Genomic DNA, 12,767 nt, shown 5'->3' with positions numbered 1-12,767 from the left:
TATAAGTAAAAGATAAAAGTAATAAATAGTAGTAGGATGCCGAGCAACCCCAATGAGAGATCATAGAGGCCACCCTGTATAGGCCCATTAATACATTCGGCTCCACACTGCACCCCAAGCCCCCGATTCGTTCTAGGACGAGCACCTGACGGCCCAATCATATGAGATCCCACTAGTAAGCGGCCGACTTTGAACCACCCGAATTTGCATCGGTAGCGACCTGATTTGGGCCATCAATCTTTAGGCCCAAGAGGAGATGCGCGGCACCGGACGGCGATTTATTATTTACAATCGTATTTACAGGCTATACTATTTCTTTTTTTCAGGAGATATGCAAGCTATACTGACAGCATACAAGTTTAACCTAACGATTCTGCTCTGAATCATCAGTTCATGACGAGAAACGCTCTGCCTGCTACTTCTTCCCCGTCTTCATTCAGCCTGTCCACGCGAGGAGATAGGACTGAAAACTGACGAGATCCTGGGACATTTGCTCGAACACCATGAGCACAGAGAACACCCCCATCCCGACTAGCACTGGCTTTGCACTGGTCAAGTCCACATTGGCCCCGCCACCGACAGATGATTCTGCTTCGACGGATCCGGCTCTCGAATCTGACATCCTGGAGGTGGTGATAGCCCAGGCCATCAATGGAGGAAGAACACCGTATAGGATGGTCATGCAGTAGCCGCCCTGGGCACCAGGAAATGAACCCCCATCAAGCCATTAATCTCCAGTGAGGAATCATGCTATGCTAGCTAGGATGCCAAGAACTGAAGCAAAGCCAGCCACATGTTCTGGTGTATACTCACTGCGATGTCAGTGGCTATGGAGAATGAATTCGGAACAGTTGCTGCAATTAGCACGGTTGGGGCAACCACAGCCCCTGCAGCGATGTAGCTGAGCATGGCGTTGTCGTCAACTGCTCTGCCGCCACGATGCCTTGATCCTTCTTCTTCTTCCTGCACGCATCGACTGTTTGTTCAGAACACTGAACAGATTGTTCTTATATTAATCAGTACGACTACAAGTCCTTCGGCTGATGAAACCATACATGTCCTTGGGCTGAAGAAGAGACAAGATTGGCCATCTGCTCGATGAAGAACTGTGAGGCTCCAAGCAGAGTCCCGATCAGCGATGTCCCAACAGCAAGGAGTGAGAACGTCTCCACAACAGTATAACTCCATCTAAAAGGGATACTTTGTACGTTAGGATTCAATGACTCCAAAACTTGTTACAGAAAAAGCTGTTGACCTGTGTTCTGTTGGTGCTAATGATACAGTAGAGGCACTCACTCTGTCTTAAGCATGTCCATGATGTCAAACCCATTAAGATCCGTGGAGACGCTGAGTGCAATGTCATCCCATACGAGCAATGACAGCAGTGGCACAATGCTTCCGACGAGTATCGAGAGCCGAATCCTGACGAGGTCCCCTCCAAGGTAAGCACATATCACTGCGACATTGGTGATTAATCTTCAGCGCTACTACCATCGTTACATATTGTAAGTCTTACATAGAATTCATCGATTTATCAACGTAAATGTTTTGGATATATGTCTAAATGTATTAGCATCTATATGATTCTAAGCAACGCTGAAAAGTCTTATGAAACGGAGCAAGTATTGGACTACTACTAGTTTAGTGGTACCTCTTGCAAGTTGCAAATTTCATCCATGGGGTGCTTGCGTGTACCTGGAGCGATGTCGTGGAAGACCAGCGTGAAGATGATCACGGGAAGCGTTGCAGGGACCTGCTCCCAGTTGGTGTTCGCTGGCGTAGTCAGGCCGGCACCGGATGCCACTGCTGAGACCTCGATCGTCAGCAGTAATCCTGTATCAGTAGGCAGATTCACGATGGTAGTTAGTACTAATGCAGTAGACAAGTAGACAGAGCACGTTGATGACAGCAAGAACACGGAGGTGCATGATGTATCTGGTCATCTGCCAGTAGGTTTGCTTTTACTTCGTCACAGTGAACGGTGGTGGTACAGGCATGCAGTGTGGAGCTTCCGGTGTGGGGAGAATGGGTGTCTGTTCGTCTCTGTCTCTACTCTTTCAGAAATGAGTTACTACTCCACATGCTACCATCTTCTGAAGGCACTTCATTTTTTTGCCTTGTTTAGCTTGGAGATGTTCAGGCACCAGAATTTCTTCCGAAAGGAGACGGGCCAGATGCCAAGATTTGTTCTTTTTTAAGTGTGTTAATTAATGCAGATTTTAAATAGTATGCGACGAATCGTGCAACGGTTTTTGGTTCCTCTGTTCAAGCGTTCATCACAACTGACGGCGCACTGGAGTTGATTGATGAGAGAGTGGGCGAGCAGTACCTATCATGACGAAAGTGAGCAGCTGGTTCACCTTGTCGGTCACGCCGGTGCCGCCGGCGGCGATGAGGAGCGCGAGGGCGGCGGTGAAGGCGCCACCGGAGACGGGCTCGGGCACGCCGGCGATCAGGCGGGAGAGCACCTCGCCGGACTTGGACGTGTAGGCGACCATCGAAGTGTAGGACAGGAACAGGTAGGCCCCGGCGGCCAGGTTCCCTCCCCACTCGCCCAGCGTCTCCTGCGCCATGCTCTTCAGTGATATGACCTCCAGGTGGCCGCCGCCGCCGCCGTCGCCGGCGTCCTTCCCTTTCTTTCGCCGCAGGTGGACGTTGATCTCGGCCAGGAGGAGCGCCTCGATCACCAGGAAAGCCCAGCAGGTGACCATGCACGCCGCGCTCGGGACGAACCCCTGCCAAATTAACCGTTTGCATAACCGGTCAGCAATACCATCGAGCCAAGTAAACAACAACCGCCATGCATGATGCATTTGCTATTGCTCGCTGCTCCAAGCCAAAGTTTATTTTTTTTTTTTTACTTCCATTTTCTGTTCTGGATATGTTTTTGGCAATCTTGCCAGATCAAGAAATGCTCAAGGTTGGTGGGTCGACAATTAACCAAATGAATCTTGAATGCTCGTACCTACAAAGACAGAGAAATTCAGCTGTTTGGGGTTTATGGTTTGTAGTTGTGATAGGTATATGTGTGGATGGCTTCCTTCAGATCTGTCTCATGATATGATAGTACTATAGCGGCTGTGTTATTTCCACGTATTATTCTCAGTTTTTTATGCCTACTTTTCTTAGCCACTGAGAGGTGTGTTTTTTGAAAAAAAAATTACATATAAAAATTCATCATCTTAATTTTCTAAAGTAGATTTTCAACTTTCTAATAGTGAGTAGTTAAGTACATGGTTTATACCATTAAATAATTATTAAAAAACAGAAAAACATTTTTCCATTGATAAAAAAATACAAGCCGAGTGCTGTCCGTTCTGTGCCAAAATCATGGTCCTGAATCCTGGTGATGGAGTAGATGGGCCATCACTAATTACTCTGCCGTACGTTGCAGCATTACCAGACTAGTTGTAGCACTTTTAAAGTGTGATCGTTGCTTGCAGTTGGCACTGTGGAAGATGCGAGGGACCCGGTCCGAGGCACTATGATGATCATGAGAGTGTGATTAGTTCCAGTGTGTGTTTTTTTTAATTCCGTCGCCTTCCTCTAATAGTCTAATCATGCGTCACTGATCACGTGTCAAAATCGCGCGGGTGGTCGTTCGTACCTACGTCACTCTGATGCATGCATACTACAGTCAGTGACTCACCGCTGGCGCCGTGCGCTGCGGCACGGCGAGGATGCCGGAGCCGATGCTGGTCCCGACCACGAGCGCGGCGGCGCCGACCACGCTCCCCCGCTTCGCGCCACCGCACGACGACGACGACGACGGCACCGCCTCGCCCGCGCCCACATCTTCCTCCCCCTGCTGCGGCCTCGCGTCGCCTACGCCCGGGCCGCCGACGCCGACGCGCGCTCCTCCAGGCGCCGCTCTCACCACGACGACGGCGGCGGCCGCGGCCCGCGCCCTCTCGCCGTTGACTGTTCCGCCGGAGCCGCCGCAGAGGCCTCTCCTTTCCGGCAGGCGTGTCGCCGTCGCCGTCGTCGTCGTCGGTGGGATGCAGCGGTGCGGGGCGCGTTGCGAGAGCGCGCGCGCGAGGGCTCCCTGCATCCGGGAGATTTCTTGGGGTGTTCGTGAGCTAGCTGGTGGGGACTGGAGGGAATCCCCGTGGCGGTATATTCATCGTCGGAGTGGCCGTGGATCACTCGATCGGATGGAATCTTGAGCTCTGCTCCGCCGGTGGCGGAAAAGGAGGAATCTTTTGCGGCTGTGGTGTACCAGTAGAACGCGCGGGCTGACGGACACGGTTGACGGGAAATTCTGGACCATGGACGCAATTCGTTTGGAGCTACTCGCCTATTGTCACCGATTTTTAATATATAAAAGTCGTATTTATAATGTATTGGAATAAACCAAGTTATAACAAAATAAATGATAATTACATGATTTTTTTTAATAAGATTGAACTATGAAGCATGTGTCTATGAATCAACGAAGTTATTTATTCTAACAACGAAGAGTATATTTTATTAACACTTAATTATATTCTAAAAATATTGTTGTGTGCACTTATAAGGGGTTATTTGGGATAAGAGGTTAAAGTTTAAACCCTTGTCCCATCGAATGTTTAGACGCTTATTATCAATAGTAAACGTAGACTATTAATAAAACTCATCCATAATATTGGACTAATTTGCGAGACGAATCTATTGAGTCTAATTAATCCATGATTAGCCTGATACTACAGTAAACATGCTCTAATTATAGATTAATTAGGCTTAAAAAATTCATCTCGCAGATTACCACTCATTTATGAAGTTAGTTTTTTATTAGTCTATATTTAATTCTTTAAATTAGTGTCCAAATATCCAATATGGCATAGGGCTAAAAAGTTTAGAAACAACCCCTAAATCGTCTATACGGCCCTCGCTTGACAGCGCGCGCCATCCACTAGTTTGGGGCCATAGCTTTTTTTTAGAGATAGTTTGAGTCCATAGCTTGCCATAGGTCAGTCGATGACAACATAGGCTCAACGCTACTCTTCTTACCGTTCGTCACCTATGGTAGCCACCAATCCTGATGGGAAGGACAGAGCCCTTGGTGACAGAGTGGTCACTGACCTGGATCTAGCGAGCCCTGTCCACTTCGGTGCCAGGAGCACGCAGGGCTGTATTCCTCAAGTCCCAAAATAAATTAATTTTTTATCTTTTATCTATCATGTATGACTCAACGTCTTATTTAAAAAAATAATGATTAATATTTTTATTTTTATTAGATGGTAAATTGTGGATAGTAATTTACGTGTTACTAATTTTTTAAAATTTTCTTAATTTTTTTAAATAAGATAAATAGTCAAACGCTAGACACGTAAGCCTAAAGTTTAATTTATTCTGGAACGGAGGGAGCATCAAGAAACTCAGGGCAGTTGGTAACATAATGACGAGCTTAAGCATGTTGGAGGACGGAAGGGCCCACGAGCCTCCAAGCTCGCTCATGGGGAAGATAGGAGAAGGTAAGCAAAAAAGTGATGTCAATGACACGGTTCTAATTTTGGAAAAGATAGCGCTCACCTTGTTAGAAAAGATAGCGTTCACCTTGTCACCCAACATGACAAATGGTAATGACATTTTTGCAATCATGCCAATTTGTAATGGCATCGACCAATTAACTTTAAAATAAAAAACCATTAAAAGCATCTCCAACAGCTCATCTATCCCATCCTCTATTCTAAAAATAGATGATGAATACTATAAGCTCTAACAGAATGGCTATCATATCATCTATTTTTAGATGTCACCGAACCTTCATATTTAAATAATCTCTCTCCATCCTCCAAAGAGATATAGATGATGTCATATATGGATGATCTAGTGGAGTACAAAGAAATATGAAGGATGAAACTAGTTTAGATGATCATCCAAATAAAAATATAGATGACCAAATTTAGATGAGCTGTTGGGATGCTCTAAGGCCGTGTTCGGCAGGACATGCATAAGTTAACTTATGCCTGGCACGCAAAACGTAGTAATAGATTAGTACATGATTAATTAATTAATTAATTATTAAAAATATAATATAGATTAATATGATTTTTAAAAACAACTTTCATATAGAAAATTTTTACAAAAAATACACCGTTAGCAGTTCGGAAAGCGCGCGCGTGGAAAACGAGAAAGGCAAGATAACTAATAGGGGCCTCCCGAACACGGCCTAAGTTGTCTACGGCAAAACATAAAAATGTACCACCTCTGTTTCATATTGTAAGACTTTTTAGCATTGTTTAAATTCATCAATTGATGAATATATATATATATATATATATATATATATATATATATATATATATATATATATATATATATATATATATGGATAAAAGTCGTACATTGTTGAAACTTAAAACGGAGGGAGTATCTTTTTATACGTTAGTGATTTAAGTTTTTGGGTTTTTAAAATGAAAGATTTCATTAGTTGCCTGCATGCATCACAAAAAACCTTATATTTGTGAACATAGTAAATTTTACCTCTGATTGGTCTGCCAAGCCAGCCCTCGTTAGTTTAAGGCGGTGATTTTTTGGTTTTTTTAGGCAAAGTCCAACTACAAATTTATAAATAAAAAATAATTTATGAATAAAAATTTTATATATGTTCTTAACGATCTAAAACATAAGATCAAAAAATAAACTACGATGAAAAAAACCCTAAACTTAACTCTAAACTTAAGGGTAAAAATTTAAATTTGTCTTATAAGCATTAGCAATAACGAAGAGATATAGTTGTAAGACTGATTCATTTTTGGGGAAAATAAAGTATTTGGATTCGTTCAAAAAAATCCTATATATAGGTGTTATTTGGGTTGTAGAAATAAAGTATAGAAAGAAAACAAAGGATTTTTTTCGTTCTGACATAGAAAAAATATTTTAAATTTTACGTCCACAGATGTGTGCATGTATTCCTATTACTTCAGTTTTTTCTATTCCTATGAATTAAGATTCTTCCAAACTGATCTAGCCGTGGTGTAGAGAGTGTTTTATAAAGTTGAGTGAACGGTGTCCAAATCAGGATTTTATGGTTGGTTTTTCATAATTCCGTGAAAAGTTTAGGGAGGTGAATAGACTTTTCTTGAGCTTCAAATATACCCCTCTGGTCTGGTAACTCTTCTCATTTTAGACAACGACACGATCATCTAAATCTATCTTTAACTATATATAATTTTCCATTAAATATTTAAAAACAAATAAATATTTATCTTTATTAAAGTATTATTTATGACTCATCTATGCACGTTATCCCAACATTTTCAAACTAAATATGTTAAAATTTATTAATAGTCAATGTTTTAAAAGTTTGCTTCTAAAATGATAAGAATTACCGAACTGGAGGAAATACTAGATATAGATAAAAGAGAATTAGATGGAGAATTTTCTTCAAATGCTTTGTGTTGTGAAAATGAGAGAAATCGACAATTCGGAAGTATTGGTTCATCGTTTAATTTGCGTGCACCTATATGGTCCACAACAAAGATGTTTAAATACGTCTGATTTTTCTTCTCATGTCCACAATTATGTCTTGCGTTTTCATAAGACAGCCAACTTCACTGTTCTGTCCGTTTTTGGAATATGCCATTTTCGAATGTTGAGTACTATTTTCCCAAATAAATTGTAGAACGCGTTATTTTCCAAAGTACCCTTATTAAATGCTAATTAATAGGAATGCGTGCATGACTTGCTCATCATGCCTAAAACACACAAATGAATGAGGCAGTTCGAGGTTATTGACCTGAAACAAAGCTGATTTATTGATTTAACATGAGTAATCTGGTTGCAAGTTTAGGTGGTCAATGTTTTGGTTGTCTCGAGGAAAAAACAAAAGGACATATTTATAAATAATTACGAATAAAACTTATACATACATATTTATATTTTTAGTGATCTAAAAGCAAAAATTAAAAATAAACTGACCGTCCGAACTAGTCCAACAATCCTACATCAATCAGATTGTCCGATCGAGCTTTAATCACCTTCAGCCAGATATTTCACTTAAAGTGTGTTGTCCAGGTAATTTTGGACAGTGATTTGTGTGATCACCTTAAGCTGGATAGTCTAATCAAGGGTATCCACAGGTAATTCCAAGCAACGATCCATGCGATGATTTTGAGCTGGACAATCTGGGCTGGACCCGAACAATCTGCCTTTATGTTTTTCCAGATGTTGCTGGACAAATATTAACTGTAGGTAGGGGTGGCAATGGCCCGACCATTTTGTCTATAAAAGTTAAGGGTTGAGTTTAAAACGAATTAAAAATAAAATTGTATAGAGTTTTAAGCTTAAAAAATTTAAGAATTAAATAGGATTTAGAAAGAATCTAAGGGCATTGACCCATTACCGCTCCTAACCGTAGGTCTTAGTTCAACAGGTATTCTAGGTTAGATCGAACTGTCCCGGCCTAGTACGTGCATGACTAATTTATAAAACTCCTAGAAAGCGTTAAACCCTTTGATCTTGGGCCGCACATATATATAGAGATGTGTTGGAAACAACCTCCAACGTGGTGAATAAATATTGTGCATCAGAGAAGGCACTGACTAAAACAAAAGGAGACTTACTAATCTTAAGACCAAAAGCCACTGACGACTTAATGTATCTCAAAATTCTCTTAACCGCCAACCAATGTTCTTCCATAGGAGAATGTAAAAACTGGCAGACCTTATTAACTGCAAACGAAATATCTGGCCTAGCCAAAGTTAAATATTGTAATGCTCCAACTATACTTCTGTAATTTGTCGCATCTTGCTCTCCTAGAGCAGAACCAACATGAGCTGACAATTTTTCTGAGGTGGACATAGGAGTACTCACAGGCTTACACCCTAACATTCCTGCTCTCTTTAAAAGATCAGATGCATATTTTTCTTGAGTCAACAACAGACCTTCACGAACTTTATGCACTTCTATACCCAGAAAATAATGCAACTTTCCTAGGTCTTTGAGAGCAAACTCTTGTTTGAGATTTTGTAACAATGCTTCTGATGCACCCTGTGTAGAACTCACTATAATTATGTCATCAACATAAATAAGCACAAAAACAGTAACCCCTTCTTTGTTAAGAAAGAATAAAGAAGTATCAGCCTTTGAAGCCTTGAAGCCAAGATCACACAACTTTACACTTAGTCTAGAATACCATGCTCGAGGAACTTGTTTAAGTCCATATAAAGCTTTGTCCAATTTGCAAACGAAATTGAACTTACTTTTGTCTTCATAACCAGGCGGTTGTCTCATGTATACTTCCTCTTCGAGTAAACCATGCAAGAAAGCATTCCGCACATCAAGTTGACGAAGACACCAACCCCTGGATACAGCCATGGCTAAAATAGCTTTAATAGTAGCAGCCTTAACAACTGGACTGAAGGTATCTTCATAGTCAATGCCATAACGTTGTTTAAACCCCTTTGCTACTAGTCGAGCTTTATACCGATCTAGGCTGCCATCAGCCTTTCTTTTTATTTTATAGACTCATTTACAGTCAATAATATTTCTCCCTTCTTGCGAAGGAACTAAGTGCCAAGTTTTATTTTTCATTAATGCCATGAATTCAGCATCCATAGCACCTTTCCAATTTTGATCGGTAAGAGCTTCCGCTAGACACGCTGGTTCACCATTAGAAGTAAAAAGACCATACCTTATAGTTCCATCTGTATACTTTTTCTCCTTTCGTATGCCTCTTTGCAGCCTAGTAACCGGCCTATCACCTTGACCTGGCTGCGGGAGAGTAATCTGGCCATCACTATTGCTGGTGTCAAATTGCTGCTACTGCTGCTGTTCGCCATCAACGGGAGAGAGCACGGGACTAGTAGTGAGGCTGCGTCCAGTGATGCTGCGTCCTACAGGACTGCCTTCATGGATTTCAGCGCCGGCATCTCCTGGATCCATGCCAAGAGGAGGACTGCGTGCGCCAGCGCCTGTATCTTCTAGATCATTAATTTCAGTGCTGTCAGTTGAACTAATTTCCGTGCTATTAGCTGGATCTCTGCACCCGTCCCGTGTATGGCCGAACTTTGCACTGTTTCTTCGCCTTGACTTGCTGCATTCTCATCAAAAGGATTAGTTTCTTCAGAATGGTTATTAAGCATATGATCATTCAATTGCATACCCCCACTGGTTACGTCCGGATTTAGCATGAACGCGGGTAGAAGAGCGACCTCAGATTTCAACCTGGCGCCAGCGTTGGGATTTAAACTAGCAAAGGGAAAAACTTCTTCGTCAAAGACGACACCCCGAGATATGTACACCCGGCCAATTGAAACATCAAGACACTTAAACCCTTTATGGAGATTGCTGTATCCAAGAAAGGTATCCAAGAAAGGTACACTGCTTAGAGCGAAATTGAAGTTTGCGAGTGTTATATGGGCAAAGGTTTGGCCAACATGCACACCCGAAGGTCCACAAAGAAGTATAGCTAGGTGTCTGGTGTAGGAGACGCTCTAAAGGCGTAGAATAATGGATTACTTTGCTGGGTGTGCGATTAATCAGATATGTGGCTGCAAGAAAGGCCTCATCCCAGAATTTTAGAGGCATGGATGCATGAGCAAGGAGGGATATGCCTAGTTCAACGATATGCCTGTGCTTGCGTTCTGCCGAGCCATTCTGCTGATGAGCATGAGGGCAAGATACATAGTGAGTAATACCAATTTTGGTAAAGAAAGAGTGGAGTTTTTCATATTCTCCTCCCCAATTGGATTGCATGGCAATAATCTTTCGATTGAAAAGACGCTCAACTAATTGTTGAAACTCATAGAATCTTTCTATCACCTCAGATTTTTTCTTAAGAAAATAAATCCAAGTAAATTTACTAAAATCATCTATGAAGCTAACATAATATTTCTTGCCACCAACAGAGTCAGGGGCAGGACCCCAAACATCGGAAAACACAAGTTCTAAAGGAGAATGAGACACACTAACAGACTTTGGGTAGGGAAGCTGATGACTTTTGGCTCGTTGGCAAGCATCACACACACTAGACTCACTAAGATCTCCTAAACAAGGGAGATTATTATTACTCACTACTTTTTGAACAATAGGTAAAGATGGGTGACCCAGACGATTGTGCCACTTGGAGATGGTAGGTTTGACGACCCCGAGAACTTGCTTGGATGATGATGAAGGAGGCAGCTTTGGTATGGGGTAAAGACCATTGCGGCAGGGCCCTCTAAGCAGAAGGTTCCTCGTTCCCTAATCCTTGATAGGAAAGAAATTTGGATGAATTTCAACGAAAGCATGATTATCAAGGGCTAAGCGTCTTGCTGACACAAGATTTTTCTTAGCATTGGGAACATGTAAAATATGTTTCAAAAAGAGATTGCGTGTAGGGGTATGAATTAAAGAATGACCTATATGCTTAATGCCCATACCTGTGCCGCTTGCAGTGTAGATCTGATCTTTCCCGTTGTATTTTTCTCGGGTTGTTAATTTCTCCAAGTCTCCTGTGATGTGATCTGTCGCTCCAGTGTCGACATACCGGCTGGTATCTGTTCCATATGAAGCTGTGTTTGCGGCTTTGTTGTATGGCACGTAAGATTCATCGTACCTGTGCCAACAATCCGCAACAACATGCCTTGGCTTCCCGCAGAGCTGACACATGGGGTGCGGCTTGCTGTTACCGCGACCGCCAGTGTTATTTCCGCGACCGCGACCGCGATCTCCCCGACCACCATCGCTGCGACCGCCTCCTCGACCTGAATTGTTGTAGTTGTAATTGTTGAAGCCGTTGTTTTTGCTGCCTCGCTTTGCACTGTTGGCAAATGAGTGTGACGCTGAGTGGCGCAGTTTCTGCCTAGATTCAAAACTCATTAGTTGAGAATAAAATTCAGAGAATGTAATTGTTTCTGTTCGCCCAACTAGTGATGAGACCACTGGTTCGTAATCATCATCCAGACCAGCAAGGATATAAGACATCAAGTCCTTATCATCTAGTGGCTTGCCGGCGGAAGACATCTCGTCGGCAAAAGACTTCATCTTGTTGATGTAGTCAGCAACACTGAGATCGCCCTTGTGGGTCGTCGCCAGTGCCAAACGTGTGTTCAAGGCACGCGCCTTAGATTGTGAAGACAACATCTCGGTAATTGCTTTCCAAGCTTGAGCGGCAGTCTCCATATTGATCACCTGGGTTAGTATTTCTTTTGAGAAAGTGGACAAAAGAAAAACCAAGAACCTGTTGATCTGCTGCAATCCAAGTTTCATATTCTGGATTTGAGCTTCTGATGACTTTGTCATCTGTCTTGACGTCGATCACGCTGGAGGAGCTGGTGTCGCGCCGGTGAGGTAGCCTTCCATGCGTGCGCCACGGATGATTGGAAGGATCTACGCCTTCCACAGGAGAAAATTTGTCCTGGAGAGTTTCTCAGGAACAATCTGGCCCAAGAGGGGATTTGTGGCGGCATTGGAGGAACTTGCCATCGCTAGATCGCGAGATGAGATCTATGTGTAGCTGGTGTGGCTCTGATACCATATAAAACTTCTAGGAAGCGTTAAACCCTTTGATTTCGGGCCGCACATATATATAGAGATGTGTTGGAAACAACCTCCAACGTGGTGAACAAATATTGTGCAAGATACAGATAGAATCGGTGTTAACTCTAACTAATCCTAGTTAGCGCATGTAACTCAGCCGGACTAAACCAGAACTCTATCCAGGACTCTATCTGCAGCATGTACACACACGCATATACTTTGTATATGCAACAACTATATTTCTAACATAATTGACTAGTGATTGTTGTAAAGTTGTAAAGATCTAGATAATCCGTTTGTGGTCGAACTATCCAACCTTATGT

At 42.5% G+C, this 12,767-nt stretch overlaps 1 protein-coding gene and 1 non-coding gene across 3 annotated transcripts; both read right to left on the bottom strand.

The window, feature by feature from the left end:
- Positions 1-257: 257 nt before the first annotated feature.
- Positions 258-4,283, bottom strand: LOC102699852 (tyrosine-specific transport protein-like). 2 transcript variants are annotated; one of them, XM_015834349.2, is made up of 7 exons: positions 3,650-4,283; positions 2,330-2,735; positions 1,696-1,833; positions 1,297-1,456; positions 1,056-1,188; positions 814-963; positions 258-694 (listed from the first exon to the last, which is right to left on the bottom strand). In XM_015834349.2, the coding sequence occupies exons 1-7, from the start codon at positions 4,049-4,051 to the stop codon at positions 437-439; spliced, it is 1,647 nt and encodes a 548-aa protein (XP_015689835.2). In that variant the 5' UTR covers positions 4,052-4,283; the 3' UTR covers positions 258-436. The 2 variants fall into 2 exon arrangements, with proteins under 2 accessions (XP_015689835.2, XP_040377504.1); XM_040521570.1 differs by lacking the exon at positions 3,650-4,283 and adding an exon at positions 2,966-2,999.
- Positions 4,284-11,771: 7,488 nt separating this feature from the next.
- Positions 11,772-11,910, bottom strand: LOC121054043. The gene has a single exon (XR_005811510.1). It is a non-coding gene; the product is annotated as a small nucleolar RNA Z247 (small nucleolar RNA).
- Positions 11,911-12,767: the final 857 nt, after the last annotated feature.

Source organism: Oryza brachyantha, chromosome 3, assembly GCF_000231095.2.
Source record: "Oryza brachyantha chromosome 3, ObraRS2, whole genome shotgun sequence".
NCBI classification, from domain to species: domain Eukaryota; kingdom Viridiplantae; phylum Streptophyta; class Magnoliopsida; order Poales; family Poaceae; genus Oryza; species Oryza brachyantha.
The sequence above is the reverse complement of the archived record's forward strand: the minus strand, read 5'-3'. Positions and strand labels throughout refer to the sequence as shown.